At 40.3% G+C, this 14,290-nt stretch overlaps 1 protein-coding gene across 1 annotated transcript in view; it reads left to right on the top strand.

The window, feature by feature from the left end:
• Positions 1-14,290, top strand: part of EHBP1 (EH domain binding protein 1) — a 213,194-nt gene that overhangs the window by 165,565 nt on the left and 33,339 nt on the right. Inside the window, 5 exon segments of the mRNA XM_032681211.1 lie at positions 1,773-1,889; positions 4,933-5,057; positions 7,722-7,860; positions 8,011-8,117; positions 10,774-10,897. Coding sequence (XP_032537102.1) covers positions 1,773-1,889; positions 4,933-5,057; positions 7,722-7,860; positions 8,011-8,117; positions 10,774-10,897 — 612 coding nt within the window.

The raw sequence follows: 14,290 nt of genomic DNA on the forward strand, positions 1-14,290 counted from the left end.
TCAGGTTACTTACTCTTTCTGTGCCATAATTTACCTACATCATCATCATAATTGTAATTATAATAATCACCTACTTCATAAAACATTATGGGGCTCATTTATGAGTGATATTCATAAGCTGCTCTGAGAAACTTGGTAGAAAGATTCCATAAAAATATAATTACAATTTTTATTTAAAGTGCATGTAGCTTACAAACAATGCTGATTAAAAGTAGTGCAGTAAAGCACTTTTAACTTATTCATCAATGACTTGGATGAAGGGGCAGATGCCTCCTCAGCAAGTTTGCTGATGATACAAAGCTGGGAGGAGTGGCCAATACCCCAGAGGGCTATGCAGCCCTTGAGAAGGACCTTGACAGGTTGGAGAGATGGGCAAAGAACCTTCTGAAATTCAGCAAGGGCAAGTGCAGGGTCCTGCACCTGGGAAAGAACAATTCCATGTACCACTACAGGCTGGGGGCCAACCTGCTGGAAAGCAGCTCTGGGGAAAGGACCTGGGGGTCCTGGTGGACAACAAGCTGTCCATGAGACAGCAGTGTGTCCTTGTGGCCAAGAAGACCAATGGGATCCTGGGATGTATTAGAAAGATCACTGCCAGCAGGTCATGGGAAATGATCCCTAAGGGTGATCTCTACTCAGTCCTGGTAAGGATCACTTGGAGTGCTGTGTCCAGTTCTGGGCTCCTCGGGACAAGAGAGACACGGAGCTCCTGGAGCGGGTCCAGCGGAGGGTGACAAAGATGATCAAGGGACTGGAACATTTCTCTGATGAGGACAGGCTGAGGGAACTGGGCCTGTTCATCCCTGAGAAGAGACAACTGAGAGGGGACCCCATCAGTGTCTATCAGTATCTGAAGGGAGGTTGCCAAGAGGATGGAGCCAGGCTCTGCTTGGTGGTGCCAGACGACAGGACAAGAGGCAATGGGCAGAAACTGATCCACAGGAAGTTCCACCTGAACATGAGGAAGAGCTTCTTTACTGTGCAGTGACTGTGCACTGGAACAGATTGTCCAGAGAGGTTGTGGAGTCTCCATCACTGGAGATTTTGAAGAACCATCTGGACACAATCCTGTGTAATGTGCTCTGGGATGACCCTGCTTGAGCAGGGAGGTTGGGCCTGATGACCCACTGTAGTCCCTTCCAACCAGACCCATTCTGTGATTCTGTGAAAGCAGCAATTTGTGAGTGTGCCCTTGCTACAGTTGACATTGGTGCTTACTAAGCATGGTGGTGGTGGTTTGCCTCCTTGCATCAAAAGTGATAGGAGACTTTTAACCTAGGCAAGGTACGGTGATCACTGCTCTGTGATATACTGTGCAAAACGAGGAGCAGCAAGTCCCACCGAGCTGGGAACTCAGTACCTGGAGCTGCTGCCTTTCTTAGGAGACCGCAGCTCGCAAGTCCTTCTGCTGGCCAGACCAATCTGAACCTGCCACATGCCACCTTTGGCACCCATTCTGCATTATGGAGAGCTGGGAGCCTAGGGGAAATTACTTTGACTCAAGTTACTGAGATTCAGCACACAGAACAGCCACTGCTGAGGCCAGACTCTATTGTAGCAGGAGTTTCCAGCAGAGCCCCCCATGTGTTTATTGAATTGCATCAGTTTAAAGATAAATCCATGAGTGAACAGAATGAAGTCTCCTTCCAGACTTATTCAATTATTTGCATTTTTATCGTAACTCAGCTTGTTCTCTAAAGCATTCATTTTTTTTAGTGACGTGTTGCATGTACATATGAAAATACTAACCTTAATGCTGTATGTTCCTACAGATGAGGATGAGGATGATGATAATATTGAGATAGATACTAATGAGGAGGTTCCTGAATGCTCTGTTACTGAAGGTGGAGATGAACTTACTAACCTAGAAAATGACCTTGATTCAACGGGTAATTTAAATAATGGCTATTTTGTGTATTTTGCATGACTAACACTCCATCATCATATAAGTGCTGTTGTGCTGCTTGTCTCTCTGTCAGATTTATTCCCTTCTGCCTTTTTGGGTCTTTAAAACCCTAGTGCTTCATATTCTGCATTGATGTTTAGTTGAAATTTAAAATCAACAAAATCATTATTTCCAACAATGGCAGATTTAAATGTCCCTTGCTTGTTTGATGGGGAAGGGCACCCCAGGCCAGATTGGTAAAGCAGAGCCACCTGAAAGCACCCTGCCTGGATTGTGCCAGGTAGGCAGAGAAGTGAGCAATGGCATGGGTGAGTACAGCTGCCACTCTCTGCACTGCCATCCTGGCCCATTTGCTCAGGGAAGAGGAGCAAATGTGTCTCTCTGTGTTCATGTAGACTTGGTATCTGTGCTTCCGAGGACCAGCTCTTGTACTTACACCTTGTAGCTCCAGTGGGGGCATGGAGGCATAAATTGGAACAGAATTAGTTCCATTTACTTTATAATGTTCAGATAATAGAGGTTTTATTAATACATTAGGGCATAGGAGTGTATTTCCCCCTTTCAAAAATATTCAAGCAGAACTGGAGTTCAGGTGATAAATATGATGATAAATATGTTGGAATCTTACAGAGGAGATGCTTATTTTAAAAGGAGGTAGATCTTCAAAGGTGCAAAAGGAATTGCCCACCCATTAGAGGCTCCTCTCCTTGCAGAGAGCTACTGAAGGAGTTTGTTCTCTGTACAAGTCTGCCTGATCCAGGCAGCCCTGCGGAGTGTCCAGGATCTCTGTTTGTGGTGGGCTTCTCTGTCAGGGCCTTTCTGCTCACTGCAAGTTATCTCAAGCCTGGAGAACGCTGGCCAGCACAGGACTGCATCATGAAACAGTCCTTACAAGAGAGAACATCTTCAGCACCCTCTGACTTGATTCTGCCCATGCCAGCTGGGCCCAAGCGTGCAGTCCATAATATATTAAATTGGAACGTAATTTAGTGTTTGTTCTTTGGAAATTAAACCAACACTGTTAGGTATATAGAACTTTCTAGTTTTGTGTGGATGCAAAAATATTTGAGTTGTGTCCTTTATTTTTTTTTCTATTTGAGGATTTCCAGGCACATAAGAAAATACATCTAGCACTTCTAACACTTGAATTTAGCTTACTTAGAGCAGAATACTGTAAAGTAATTTTCCAATAAAAACTGGTTCATTTTAGGAGAAATAGAAAATCAGTAAGTGAATATTCCTGTCACAGCACCCCAGGGATTTACTAACATTTATTTCTGTGGGTATTTTTCCTGAGAAGTACCTTCTCAGGGATACAAACCCACTACCCAATGCTTCATGTCCACCATGCAGAGACATTCTGAAAAAAACCTGAGACATCATTTTGCAGTTCATTCTGCACAGAAGCCAAAGTTATAGACAAGTAAGAGTGATACAGAAGGCAGTCTAATGCTGTGATAGAAATCCGAGCACACAGATTTTGGTGTAATTCTGCCAATTCAGACCAAGTTCTAATGAAGGCTAAATCTCCTGGGAACATCTAAAAGTAAAACTGTAAGGGACATTTCACATTTAGGGTAATTAATAGATCATCTTAATTAATTTTTCCCAGCTGAATCTTAGTCCCTCCCATCTCTCTCAAGAAGGGAAAACTTTATTTTTACTGCTTAGTGGTTTCAGATATTGCTTCTATCTATATTTGTCAACACTTCTACCACATGCTGTTGTGAACCTCTTATATCATAGTTATTACATGGTGTTTATGTATAAACCTACGAGAACGTGCATGTACTTACATGTGAGCCTCAATTAAGGACACCCTGACTGGGTGTGGCAGAGGAAAAGGAAACTATCCCTCATCATAATCCAACCCAAGCTGTCGCTGGTGGAGGCAGGCAGCATTTGGTTGCCAGCATGCCAAAAATGTTTTGGCTAATATGAATTGGAGTACTCCATACCTTGGAAGGAGCTGTGTGGCAAAACAGTCGTGACTCCGCTTTCCACATCAGCTAGAAGTCACCAGCCTGCAGTGAAAAACTCAGGTTGTGCATTTAGGAAAACATACCAACTGCTATTTCCTCTGCATTTGACTCAAGGCCCAGGTGTAAGTGCACCATATGTGCAGGTGATGCTGCACTCACTCCAGTTCAGGGGTGATTTCTCGTGTGGGGCTGCATGTAAAGTATATGTCTGGGGGTTTCTGCACCAGTGTTTTTCTGCTTCCCTAGCCATGGTTAGCTCCACAGTCCTGTGCAGCAGCTTGTTATTAACACCTTTCTCCTTCTTACGTGTGTAGGTAACTATGTGTGTAGGTGTGTTACAAATTCATATAGTCAACATGCACATACAGAATGAGCATTACTGGGAGGTAAAATTGTTAACTATTATTTATTTGGGCTCTGATCCAAGTTGCTAAAATTGATAATGAAAATTTGGGGGATTCAGCAGACTTTGACTCTGTCCCATGGATGCGGTTCTGAAGTGTTTTATGACTCTCCCAGCTTCAACATATTCTATAAATCATAGTAAATTATTACTAGAAAGTCACCTTTTTTGATACTGAAATTTTAATGTTGAGAAACTATGCCAAGAAGCCTTAGGATCAATAAGTAGTTCATAAACTTGAGGGGTTATCAGTATGTAAATTATGTGATAAATTTTTAGGTATTGTCTTAAAATAAATGGCTCTTTAAGTGTGTTTTTATACCAAAGTATAAGCATGTACCCACTGGGAGTAACTTTAAACATTATTGACTTTCTGTATTTTTCATCTGCTGTCTGCAAGCATGTTTAGTTATTCAGCTGAGTGTTACCTATGTTTTTTGAGAAAACTTAGGAATATCTCTGTACTGTACACAAACCTGCACCAAGCCCAGTCACAAAAAAAATTCCTTCTACTTTTTATTTTTTTGTAGTTTGAAATGATAGCAAAGTGAATTAAATCTTTTAAATTGCTACATTGTTGTAGTGACTCCGCATTGAAATGCATCTCACTCTGTTGTATGTGGTATTTGCATATTTAGCAGAACAAAACAGTAAGTTGATGGATTTGAAGCTGAAGAAGCTCCTAGAAGCTCAGCCACAGGTGGCAAATTCACTCTCCAGTGCTGCTCAGAAAACTGTAACAGATAGCTCAGAGCAAGACATTAAGGTAAGTTTTGCTTAATGCTTTTGTTTTGATACCTGTGTGTTATGTTTGAGTGTTTGTATTTTGTGAGGAGGAAAATAATTTCTTATCAAATCCTTCAGAGTCAGAAACACAGAAAATCTTCATGATAGTGCAGTTACATGGTTTGCAATGCACTGGGTTTTTTCCAGTTGATTATTGAATACATTTTCCTTTTTTCCTTTTTTTTTCTTTTTAATCGTGGTACTTGTCGTTTGCAAAACCCTAACAGATATAAGAAGCATCTCTCAATTCTGCCTGCTCAGGTTGTCATTGATATCAGAAATGCAGCACGGGCTCCATCCTGCTGCTGGTGCAGTCAGCAGCAAGACTCTACCTGACTTAAAAGGGGGCAGGATTGGACTCCCAGGCATTTGCTTCCCTTCCAATCCTGGTCCTCTGTTTTTCCTACGTTAAAATTAAGCCATGGTACACTTTGAAGGCATACATACTTTGGGTGCTTGATGAGTGCTTCCGAGAAAAACAGACACGAGTATGTGGTGTATGTGGGCATTTTGCCTATTCTTAGTGTTCACCTCTACAGCATAAAGTGCCCACCAATCAGTTTTCAATTTCATTTCCTTGATTAGACCCTTGTGTTCTTACTATTCTATTTTTTTAAAATAGTCCCTGTATGTCATTAATATCCCTATGGCTCTGGGGCACTTCCAGTTGGGTATAACTTTTCACCCACCTGCAGTCTGTGGGGAGAGTGCTGCTGACTGAAAGGATTTCCTTCCCCAGATACAGAGATGCTTTGAAGTCCCAAAACAATGACTTTCATTGCTTTTCCCTTACACTGTCAGTTCCTATAAATTGGTGATGAAAGTGTGTGGCAGCAGCAGAGGACTTTCGGTCTCTATCTTTGAACAAAAGGAAGCCTGGATCAAGTCTGATTTTTGCGTTCAATTTAGCTTTCTGCAGTGGATTTAATGCAAAATGAAGCTGGCCCAAGAATAATACAATGGATTGAAAAGGCTAACTGAATTAGTGGGCTTAGAGGAATACATTTGTAAAGTGGCAGAAGTCCCCAGTCATAAAAAGGTTTCTTAAAATGGGATTTACTAGCTAATCACACTGATATTTTAGCATGTTGCCAGGCCTAAAAAAATTAGTCATGTTTGTTTATTTTGGTAAAGACTCTGGTTTAGGCTGTCAGATGGTTATTGTGCTAATAACAGGAAACCACCTTTTATTTAACCAGAATCATAACCACCTGATTAGTGCAGCTGAAAAGTCATCCAGGGATATAAGCAATACTTGTTTATGCTTAATTCTGTGAAATGACACACAGGCCGCCTCTTAGGGTAATTTGGTATCACCTAACCTAGCAAAAATGGTATTTCTCTCTATAAAAAGCTTTTGTGAAGGAGTTGATTCTTTTTAAGGTACTTCCACAAAAAGGTGCAACTTAACAGTTTATCTCTGCATGCGTCTTTTCTAAGGAAGAGTTGAAAGGCAGCGTTATAAGGAATATATGGTGTCCATCTGTTCTCATGGAGCTCTTGGCATTGAGGTGGATTTGTTTTTTAATAAAATGCAGTTTACAGGTTTCTAAATGAGGCATTCTGTGTTTGTGGAAAAGGATAAACTGTTACCTTCCCTTGGGGATTGTGTATCCCCGGCCTCCTTGAGGCGAGAGAATAGGCCGTTGGAGAACTCCCTCATTACCAATTGTCTCAATGCAGAGGAAGGGCAAAGTCTTGGTAGCTTTTGATAACCAGTTTCAGCATTCAGCAGGCTTAGCTATTAGTCATGCATCTTAGCCTTTCCCTATTTACTTTCAAAACACTTAATAAAAATAATAAAAGATTAGGTATAAAATGAAATATTTGTTTGGTACACAGCACCTCGGTATCTGCAGTTTCCACACACCACAGTGGTTCAGTCTTCTGGGATATTTGGTGTTGATAGAATCATTTGAATTTGTTACCAGTATTAACATAGGAAGCCCTGGAAAAGATAATTGTAGTTTCCTTAGCTGTAAAGGGCTTACTTACAAATCTGGCTTTGGAAAGTTATAGCTGATGAAATGCAGTTCAGTGGGGTAGCATTATAATCCTACCTTTTAGACTTCATCCAGCATTAGTGGTTTATCTCAATGGGCATAAAATTAGAAACTAGTTCTTCTTGTCATACAAGTCTATGGGACTACAGAAAATGACAGATTTCTGTACCGGGCTGGGAGAGAGGCTAAAGGCAACATGCTTAAAAATGATACAGATCGTGTTCAGGGACAGAGACGCCGCGACTTGGCAGCAGCACGCGCGGTGCTTGGCAAAGCAAAGGTGCAGAGGAGGGATTTTTTGTTTAAAATCGGCATTGCTGGCAAATGCTTGTCACAATGAATAGGTCTGGCTGGTATGGAAGTGGAGAGTTCTGCAGGAGGGTGCCCACAGAGCAAAAAGCCAGTCGTTGCCATCACACATTAAACAAGCAAAAAAAAAAAAAAAAAAGGAAAAGTTAATCACTCTTCTGCTTTTTTTCCCCGCAGCTGATACTTCATCCAATATAAACCACAGCCCAAGTTGTGAAATCCACTTCTGTAAAAGCTGTGTCCTGTCCCCTCACAAAAATGTACCTTTCAAATTAATGTCTTCCCGCTTGTAAACAAAAGAAACTGTTGTGTGTCTGTTTTTTTCCCAGCAGAATGGAACAGAGGAACATCGTGCTGAGCGATCACAAAAAGCAGCAGAACGGTTTAGAAATCCCGTTGTGTTCAGCAAGGACTCGACTGTCAGGAAAACTCAGCTCCAGTCTTTCAGTCAATACGTGGAGAGCAGACCAGGTAGGAGAAAATATAAAACCTGTTTTCCCATCTTATGATTTAATAATATTTAACAATAAATATATGAAAACCTGATAATGTAAGTCCACATTTCAATACATAAATATCAAGCTTTATAATAATTTTACATGTCTTTTCCCTTTTTTCAAGAGATGAAAAGGCAGAGATCAATACAGGAAGATACAAAGAGAGGAAATGAGGAGAAGGCTGCGATAGCTGAGACTCAGAGGAAGCCATCAGAAGATGAAGTGCTTAATGTATATTAATTTTTTGTCTGGTTTCATGATTGCTGATAATTCCAAACTGTATGTGGAAATAGTGCCTTTATTTGTTAAAATGAGATGTTAGGGTTTTTTAGATGTCAATCTCCAGTGCATTCAAAGCAGAGTGAGAGGGGTGCACTGTTGAATTAGTCTGCAGTGTGGTGATAATTGTCAGATAAAAAAAATGAATTTTTCAGAGTTCCACAGCCCCAGCTTCCTTGAGACATTTCCATCAGGGCACTTCCCATAAAGAGATTCCAGTATTGATCTACCGGGAGGATTTTAATTATTACAATAGCAGATACCGCAGAGCTGCAGTTAGAGGGAAGAGTCACATGAGACCTGCTAGAATTTCTCAGCCAACCCATTTTGTTGGCTTGGGTTAATGGGTGTTCAACCTTTCCATTATCCAGATCAGCCGTGAATTACTAGCTGAATGATGTTTGCATTAATATAATATATATGGTAATTTCTTCACTTAATTAACGGGGAGGTTCAGCTCAGTAGGGGTATGGGCTGATCATGTGTAAAATTGATTTGTGAGGGAAATATTTGATAGACCGCAGGGAGAAAGCTGGTTTTGATGGACAGCTGCGGGACAGAAGCAGGAAGAACCAAGTTTTAACCTGAATTTTTTTTGTCTGAAAGCACAACACAGCCTTTGAGGGCGGTTGTTTGTTGCTCTCCACTGTTTATCTGAACACATTTGTCGTTTTTGCTGAAGCAATCTAGAGCCAAGTAGCAATTCTGTACCACTATCTACACCGAACATCAAACTTTTTACGAGCCAGAGTTATTTTTAGCCCAGTTGTACTTTTGCAGAGCTGAAAAGGTCTGGCACAGTGAATTCACATTATATATGCAGATGATACACGTGAACTCTTGGGATATTACAGCCTGACACAGCGTTTCTTTTCATGTTCTAATAGCAATTGTTAACAATTATGCATGCTGACATTAGGGAAGTTTTCATACTATTTTCAATTAATTATAGTTGATGAAAGGCAATATATTGCACATCACTTCAACTCCCCGGACTGATTTTTTTTTTTTCTTTCTTCACGGAGTGCTCTCGGGGAGTTTTGGTTTTGTTGTTGTTGTTTTTCTGGCTATACAACAGGTAGAAAGAGGTTTTCCATTAGAGGTGATACTGTTGGCTGTTGTGTAAGAAGAGAAGGACCAAATTAATCAGGGCGTAATGTTCTTAAATTCGGATAACCCAAATTTCAAAGTTCTGTGCTTGTTACTGGTCCAGGGAGCTCAGCCATGATGTTAGCTTTCACTTTGAACATGTCTTTATTTGAAATAATATGCTGTGTATAGTATGCCTGTTGCCTGAATATGAAGCTGAATTGATTATTCAGACACATTTACAGAAAAACAATTGAAAATGTTTGGTGAAGGTATCTGAGACCCTTATGCAGCAACAAGTTAGGCCTCATAACTTGTAGGGAAATGAACCTCATAAAAAAAGCCTGTTTATTTTTCTGTTCCCGAAGGACAGTGATTTTTGTTGCATACTTTACAGAGTGCACATGAAACATGAAATCATTTTATCAGGTTTTTTTTTCCCTATTTAAAACATTCACCAAGGCTCTGGGTCAGGCATAGGAGAAAAAAGTGCATGAGGTTACTTGGAAGGAGTAATATTGTTTTTCGTAACTTATGCGAAAACATACTTAAGGAATGACATTTCAGCATTGTGTACAGCCACAAAACTGTGTGAAAGCTGTTGAGCCAAATGAGAACAACTTAGTGGTCCTGAATGTCTTTGCTTGGGCTCCTACAAGACAACCAGTCCACTTTGGAAACACTTGGAGATCTGTGTGGTCATCTGCCAGGCAGTGCTGAGGAGTTACAGGGTACAAGAGGCAAACTTGACTTAGTGGTGTTCCTACAGCTTTCTTGGTAAGGTTCAGTAGGATTTATCAGCTGGACATCCCAGGGCCACCTCCTGGCACAGAGGCAGGACAGCTCGAGTTAGTCCCCATGCACCTGAGGCACCTGAGTATCTGTCCAGGGCTGTTTGCCACCACTTTTCAGGATAAAAATCACAGTAAAAGTAATTAGTGGTATTTCTACAGATCACCCTGTAACAGGACAATTCCTTCAGTCAGAGAAACCCAGAGAGGCGTGATGGCCCAGGCTGGGGAGCCTCAGCATCACAGTTGCCTCAGAGGAGCTGCGCAAGCCAGGGAGCTTGTTTCGTGTTTGTTTTTAATCTTAAAAGCCCACTTTTTATTTGTCATTAGAGACTCTTGTACTAGTTCTTCTAGCCCCTAAAGTTAACATTTTAAAATTGAATAAGTAGAAATGGCATGTTATATAGTGCTTTATTCGGATTACCTTTCTTTTCATGGTGCTTTGTTACTGCAGCTTTTATGTGCTTAGAAATAAATTAGAGGAATTTCAAAATATCTGCCAGGTAGTAAAAAACTGCAAAATCAAATGTTCCCTAGGGAAAAACCGGGGTATTTTAATAAACAAATAAGGACATTTGGCAAAATTGTAAAGTTTATGAAATGTGTTAGCTTTTTGGTAGTGAGCATGATATTTGGTTGTTTAGGTAAGTGCCTTACTAAGTGTTTGTGGAAAGGAAAAATGCAACTTACAAGTGATGTTTTTTCTTCTTGTTTGTTCTCTTTAACAGAAAGGGTTCAAAGACACCAGTCAGTATGTTGTAGGAGAATTGGCAGCACTAGAGAATGAGCAAAAGCAAATTGACACCCGTGCCGCGCTGGTGGAGAAGCGCCTTCGCTATCTCATGGACACAGGTACGGTGCCCAATTACACTGTAAACAGTTTTGGCAAATTGAGCGTTCACAAACTCTTATAGAGTTTTGGAAGTGTGAATCTTTGAAGCCTGAATGTTCAGCAAAACTGCCTTGAAAATAAAAAGGCTGCGATTTGCAGCCACCTCTCTGGGCCCTGGTGATAAGAGTGCCTTCATGGGAAGTGATAACTTGCCCTGATACCGTGTGAGCCAGCACTATTGAACAGTGTGCTCATCCATGCAGAGTTGGAATACACATCTGTGCCTCATTGATATGCCACTGCTAAAAAAAAAAAAAAAAAAAGAAAAAAAAAGGAAAAAAAAAAAAAAAGAAAAAAAGTAAGATCTTCACTGTTCTACTGATTCAGTGGGAAAAAAAAATTTGGCCAGCTAAAGCCATGTACTGCATGAAACAGAGCACAGTACATGGAGGAAGGCTCCATTGACTAGATATCTGAAATTTGAGAATACTATCTGGTTACTGATGCTCCACAATTATTTTGTTTGTTTATTTTCAGGAGGGTAGGTTTTAAAAGTCTTTAATTCTTGGTGTTGTAGGTGCCATTGAAAGCATTAAAGTATATGGGCAATTTTTTGTTAAAAGCATAATGGTTGTAACTTCAATGATGGGTATTAAGTGCTGGCGGTCATCAGAGATGGAGAGGTTTAACCACGTCACTTGGAAACAAAAGGTGTTTGGATGTTTCAAAAATAAATAATATTGTAGGTCCAAAAAGTGTTCTTCCTGTCCTTTGGGGGAAAAAAAAATGGTTGGTCCAAATTACTTTGTGAGTAAATTGTCTTTGAAAGTTATATCTGATATTATAAACTTTTGTCTGATGTTATAAACTTGATACCTGTCCTTAACTGAAATAACAAGTTTTAAAGTAGATTTTAATCCAATGTTATGTTTTGTAATACAGATTAATTGACTTCAGTAAAAGTTCAATACTTTGAAATGAGCCTGCCATGTTTATCCAAATATTAGAATGTTTTTTTCAATGTATTTACTTTCTCATGTGCTCAAGGTTGTTTTTAAATAATTTTACGAAGACAGGTAAATCAGAAACTGTTTCCATGCTAAATGAATGCTTGTTTAGTAGGACTTTTACCTGTTATGGTCTTTTGAAGTACTTTCTCACATGCATTACATGACCTTTAGGTATTTGACTGGGAAAAATGTGTATATATTATCCTGCACTTTCTTGTGTACATTTTTATATTTGTGAAGTGTGTGTTCTGCACAAAAGAGCCACAATTGTGCAAGAGTACAATATTCCACAAGTCTTATATGTACTCCAAATACCATCTATAGATACATATGGAGTCATCAGCATAGCACTTGGGGATTTTTAAAACTTTAATAACCATGTTATTATTTGACTTTTGTCATTTACTCTATTTTTAAAGAGATTTCTTGTGGATTTTAATTTCCTATATTTTGAAGTTTGACAGAAGTTGGTGTATTGCTCCTGTCATACCCATGATGAGGTGATTTTTTTTTTTAAGTATCTTGCATAAAATAGGGAGTCTAGCACAGAGCTAGAGAGTAAGAGCATAGCTGTAAGGTTTGTAGCAGGAATACTGATGAAGATCCATTGCTTCTTGTACCAGGGAGAAGGGGACAAGTGGTGTAGCCATAATAAAAAAGTTAGTTTTATGTTGATCATCTCCATAATAAAAAAGTTAGTTTTACGTTGATCATATCCTGAGCATTCAGGATTTAACTTAAAGCAAATGATTTGACAAGTCCTTCATGAACATCCTATTTATGTTCTCAGCTTAAAAATGCAATTTAGGAGAAAACCCGTGAAAACTGGTGGATTTTGTAGCCTTGAAAGCAGGGATTCTCAAACTTCTCTAACTGTGGCTCACATCTTACCAGAGAGCCTATCTCATGTACCACCTCCCTTGCCAATCAATATCCCACTTGTCATCAGAAAACATCCCTGTGGCAAAAACTGCAACTGCTTACATGGAAAAGTAGCATTAGGAGGGTTTCTTGGAGTATTTTTCGTTTGTTTTCAAAACAAGCATGTGATATGGTGGTGGAGAACATCTCTTTTTGCTATGCCTTTGAAATGCTGTAGTGTCAGCACTGTTTCTGTGCCCCAAGTGCAGCCCCTTCCCGTGGTTCCTTGCCTACCTTCACTTCCCTTCAGGCACTGCCTTCTCCTTTGCTCTCTCTCTCTCTGGTACCCACTGCAGTTGCTTCAGAGGATCTGCTGTATCTCATCTCGTTAGCTGCTCTCTTTGCCAGGATGGCACTTGGTTTTGTTCCCTATCTCTCTTCAGGAAATAATTCTTCATGCAGACAAACAAGAAGCTTGTGCCCACGTCTTAGTCTCAGCTTCTACTGGCAGAGTCTGGGCAGCTTTGCCTCAGTGTCTGACTGAGAGAGAAATCTGGAAACCAAAAGGATGAGTCAACAGCATATAACCTACCAGGTTGCCACTGACCACCAAGTGGTCTGTAAAGCCAAGTCTGAAGGAAGAAAGTAACCACAGCATGATAGCTAGAAAAGCCCTGAAGGGCTGTTGATGATGATCTTGGGGTTTTGCAAATACTCCCTTAGGTGTTGGTACATACCAGAAAGATAAGAAATGTGAAATGCTGCCAGCTCTCAGAATTATTCTGAAAAGTCTTTTGATATTTAGTTTTTCTGAAAATGCAAGCTTTAGGAACAAGGAGGTTACTTGGGCAAGTGTCACTGAAAGATCCTGAAAACTCAACATGAAGGACAAGAACCACAAATGAATTGGTTTAATAATTAACATTCTTCTTTAATCACATCTCTTTCTTAATTTTGTACTGCTTGGGGTTGTAATACTGTTGAACCTCAGCCAAGCAGAGGTCTCTGCTGACCTTATTCCTCATCAGTTGAAGCAGGGTGCCGTGTTTGTACAATTTTGTCATGAAGGGCTTACACTGAATTGTCCTAACAACTGTTCACAGGATGATAGTGCCCATCAGTTAGGAGCACATTTTGTACTGGGATTTTCAGCATTGTTTCCATGTGTGACAAAACCATACAAGATAAACTAAAAACCTGAGAGACTCCCGTCATGATTCAGTCATTGCCTTGAAATTAAATTCAAGAAGGTAGAGCATGGTCTGTTCAACCCTGTTGTGTTTGCTGGGGACTAGACCATCTTTTCCTTGTCTACTGTGCTTGGCCTGGTTCCTTATTAGACTTACTAGGAAGAAAGCACTAGCTCTTCCTTCTCATCCTTCTCCAGCACAAAACTGGGGGTGTTTTTTTCCAGTGGGGGGACTCTGCCACCTGGCAGCTCTTCATCCTCTGAGTCTGAGAGTCCTTTTTGTTGCTCGGCCAGGAGGGATTTTTTCAGGCTGCAGCTTGAACATCTATTCTGGCTACATTCATTTCACAGGA

Source organism: Chiroxiphia lanceolata, chromosome 3, assembly GCF_009829145.1.
Source record: "Chiroxiphia lanceolata isolate bChiLan1 chromosome 3, bChiLan1.pri, whole genome shotgun sequence".
Classification (NCBI taxonomy): domain Eukaryota; kingdom Metazoa; phylum Chordata; class Aves; order Passeriformes; family Pipridae; genus Chiroxiphia; species Chiroxiphia lanceolata.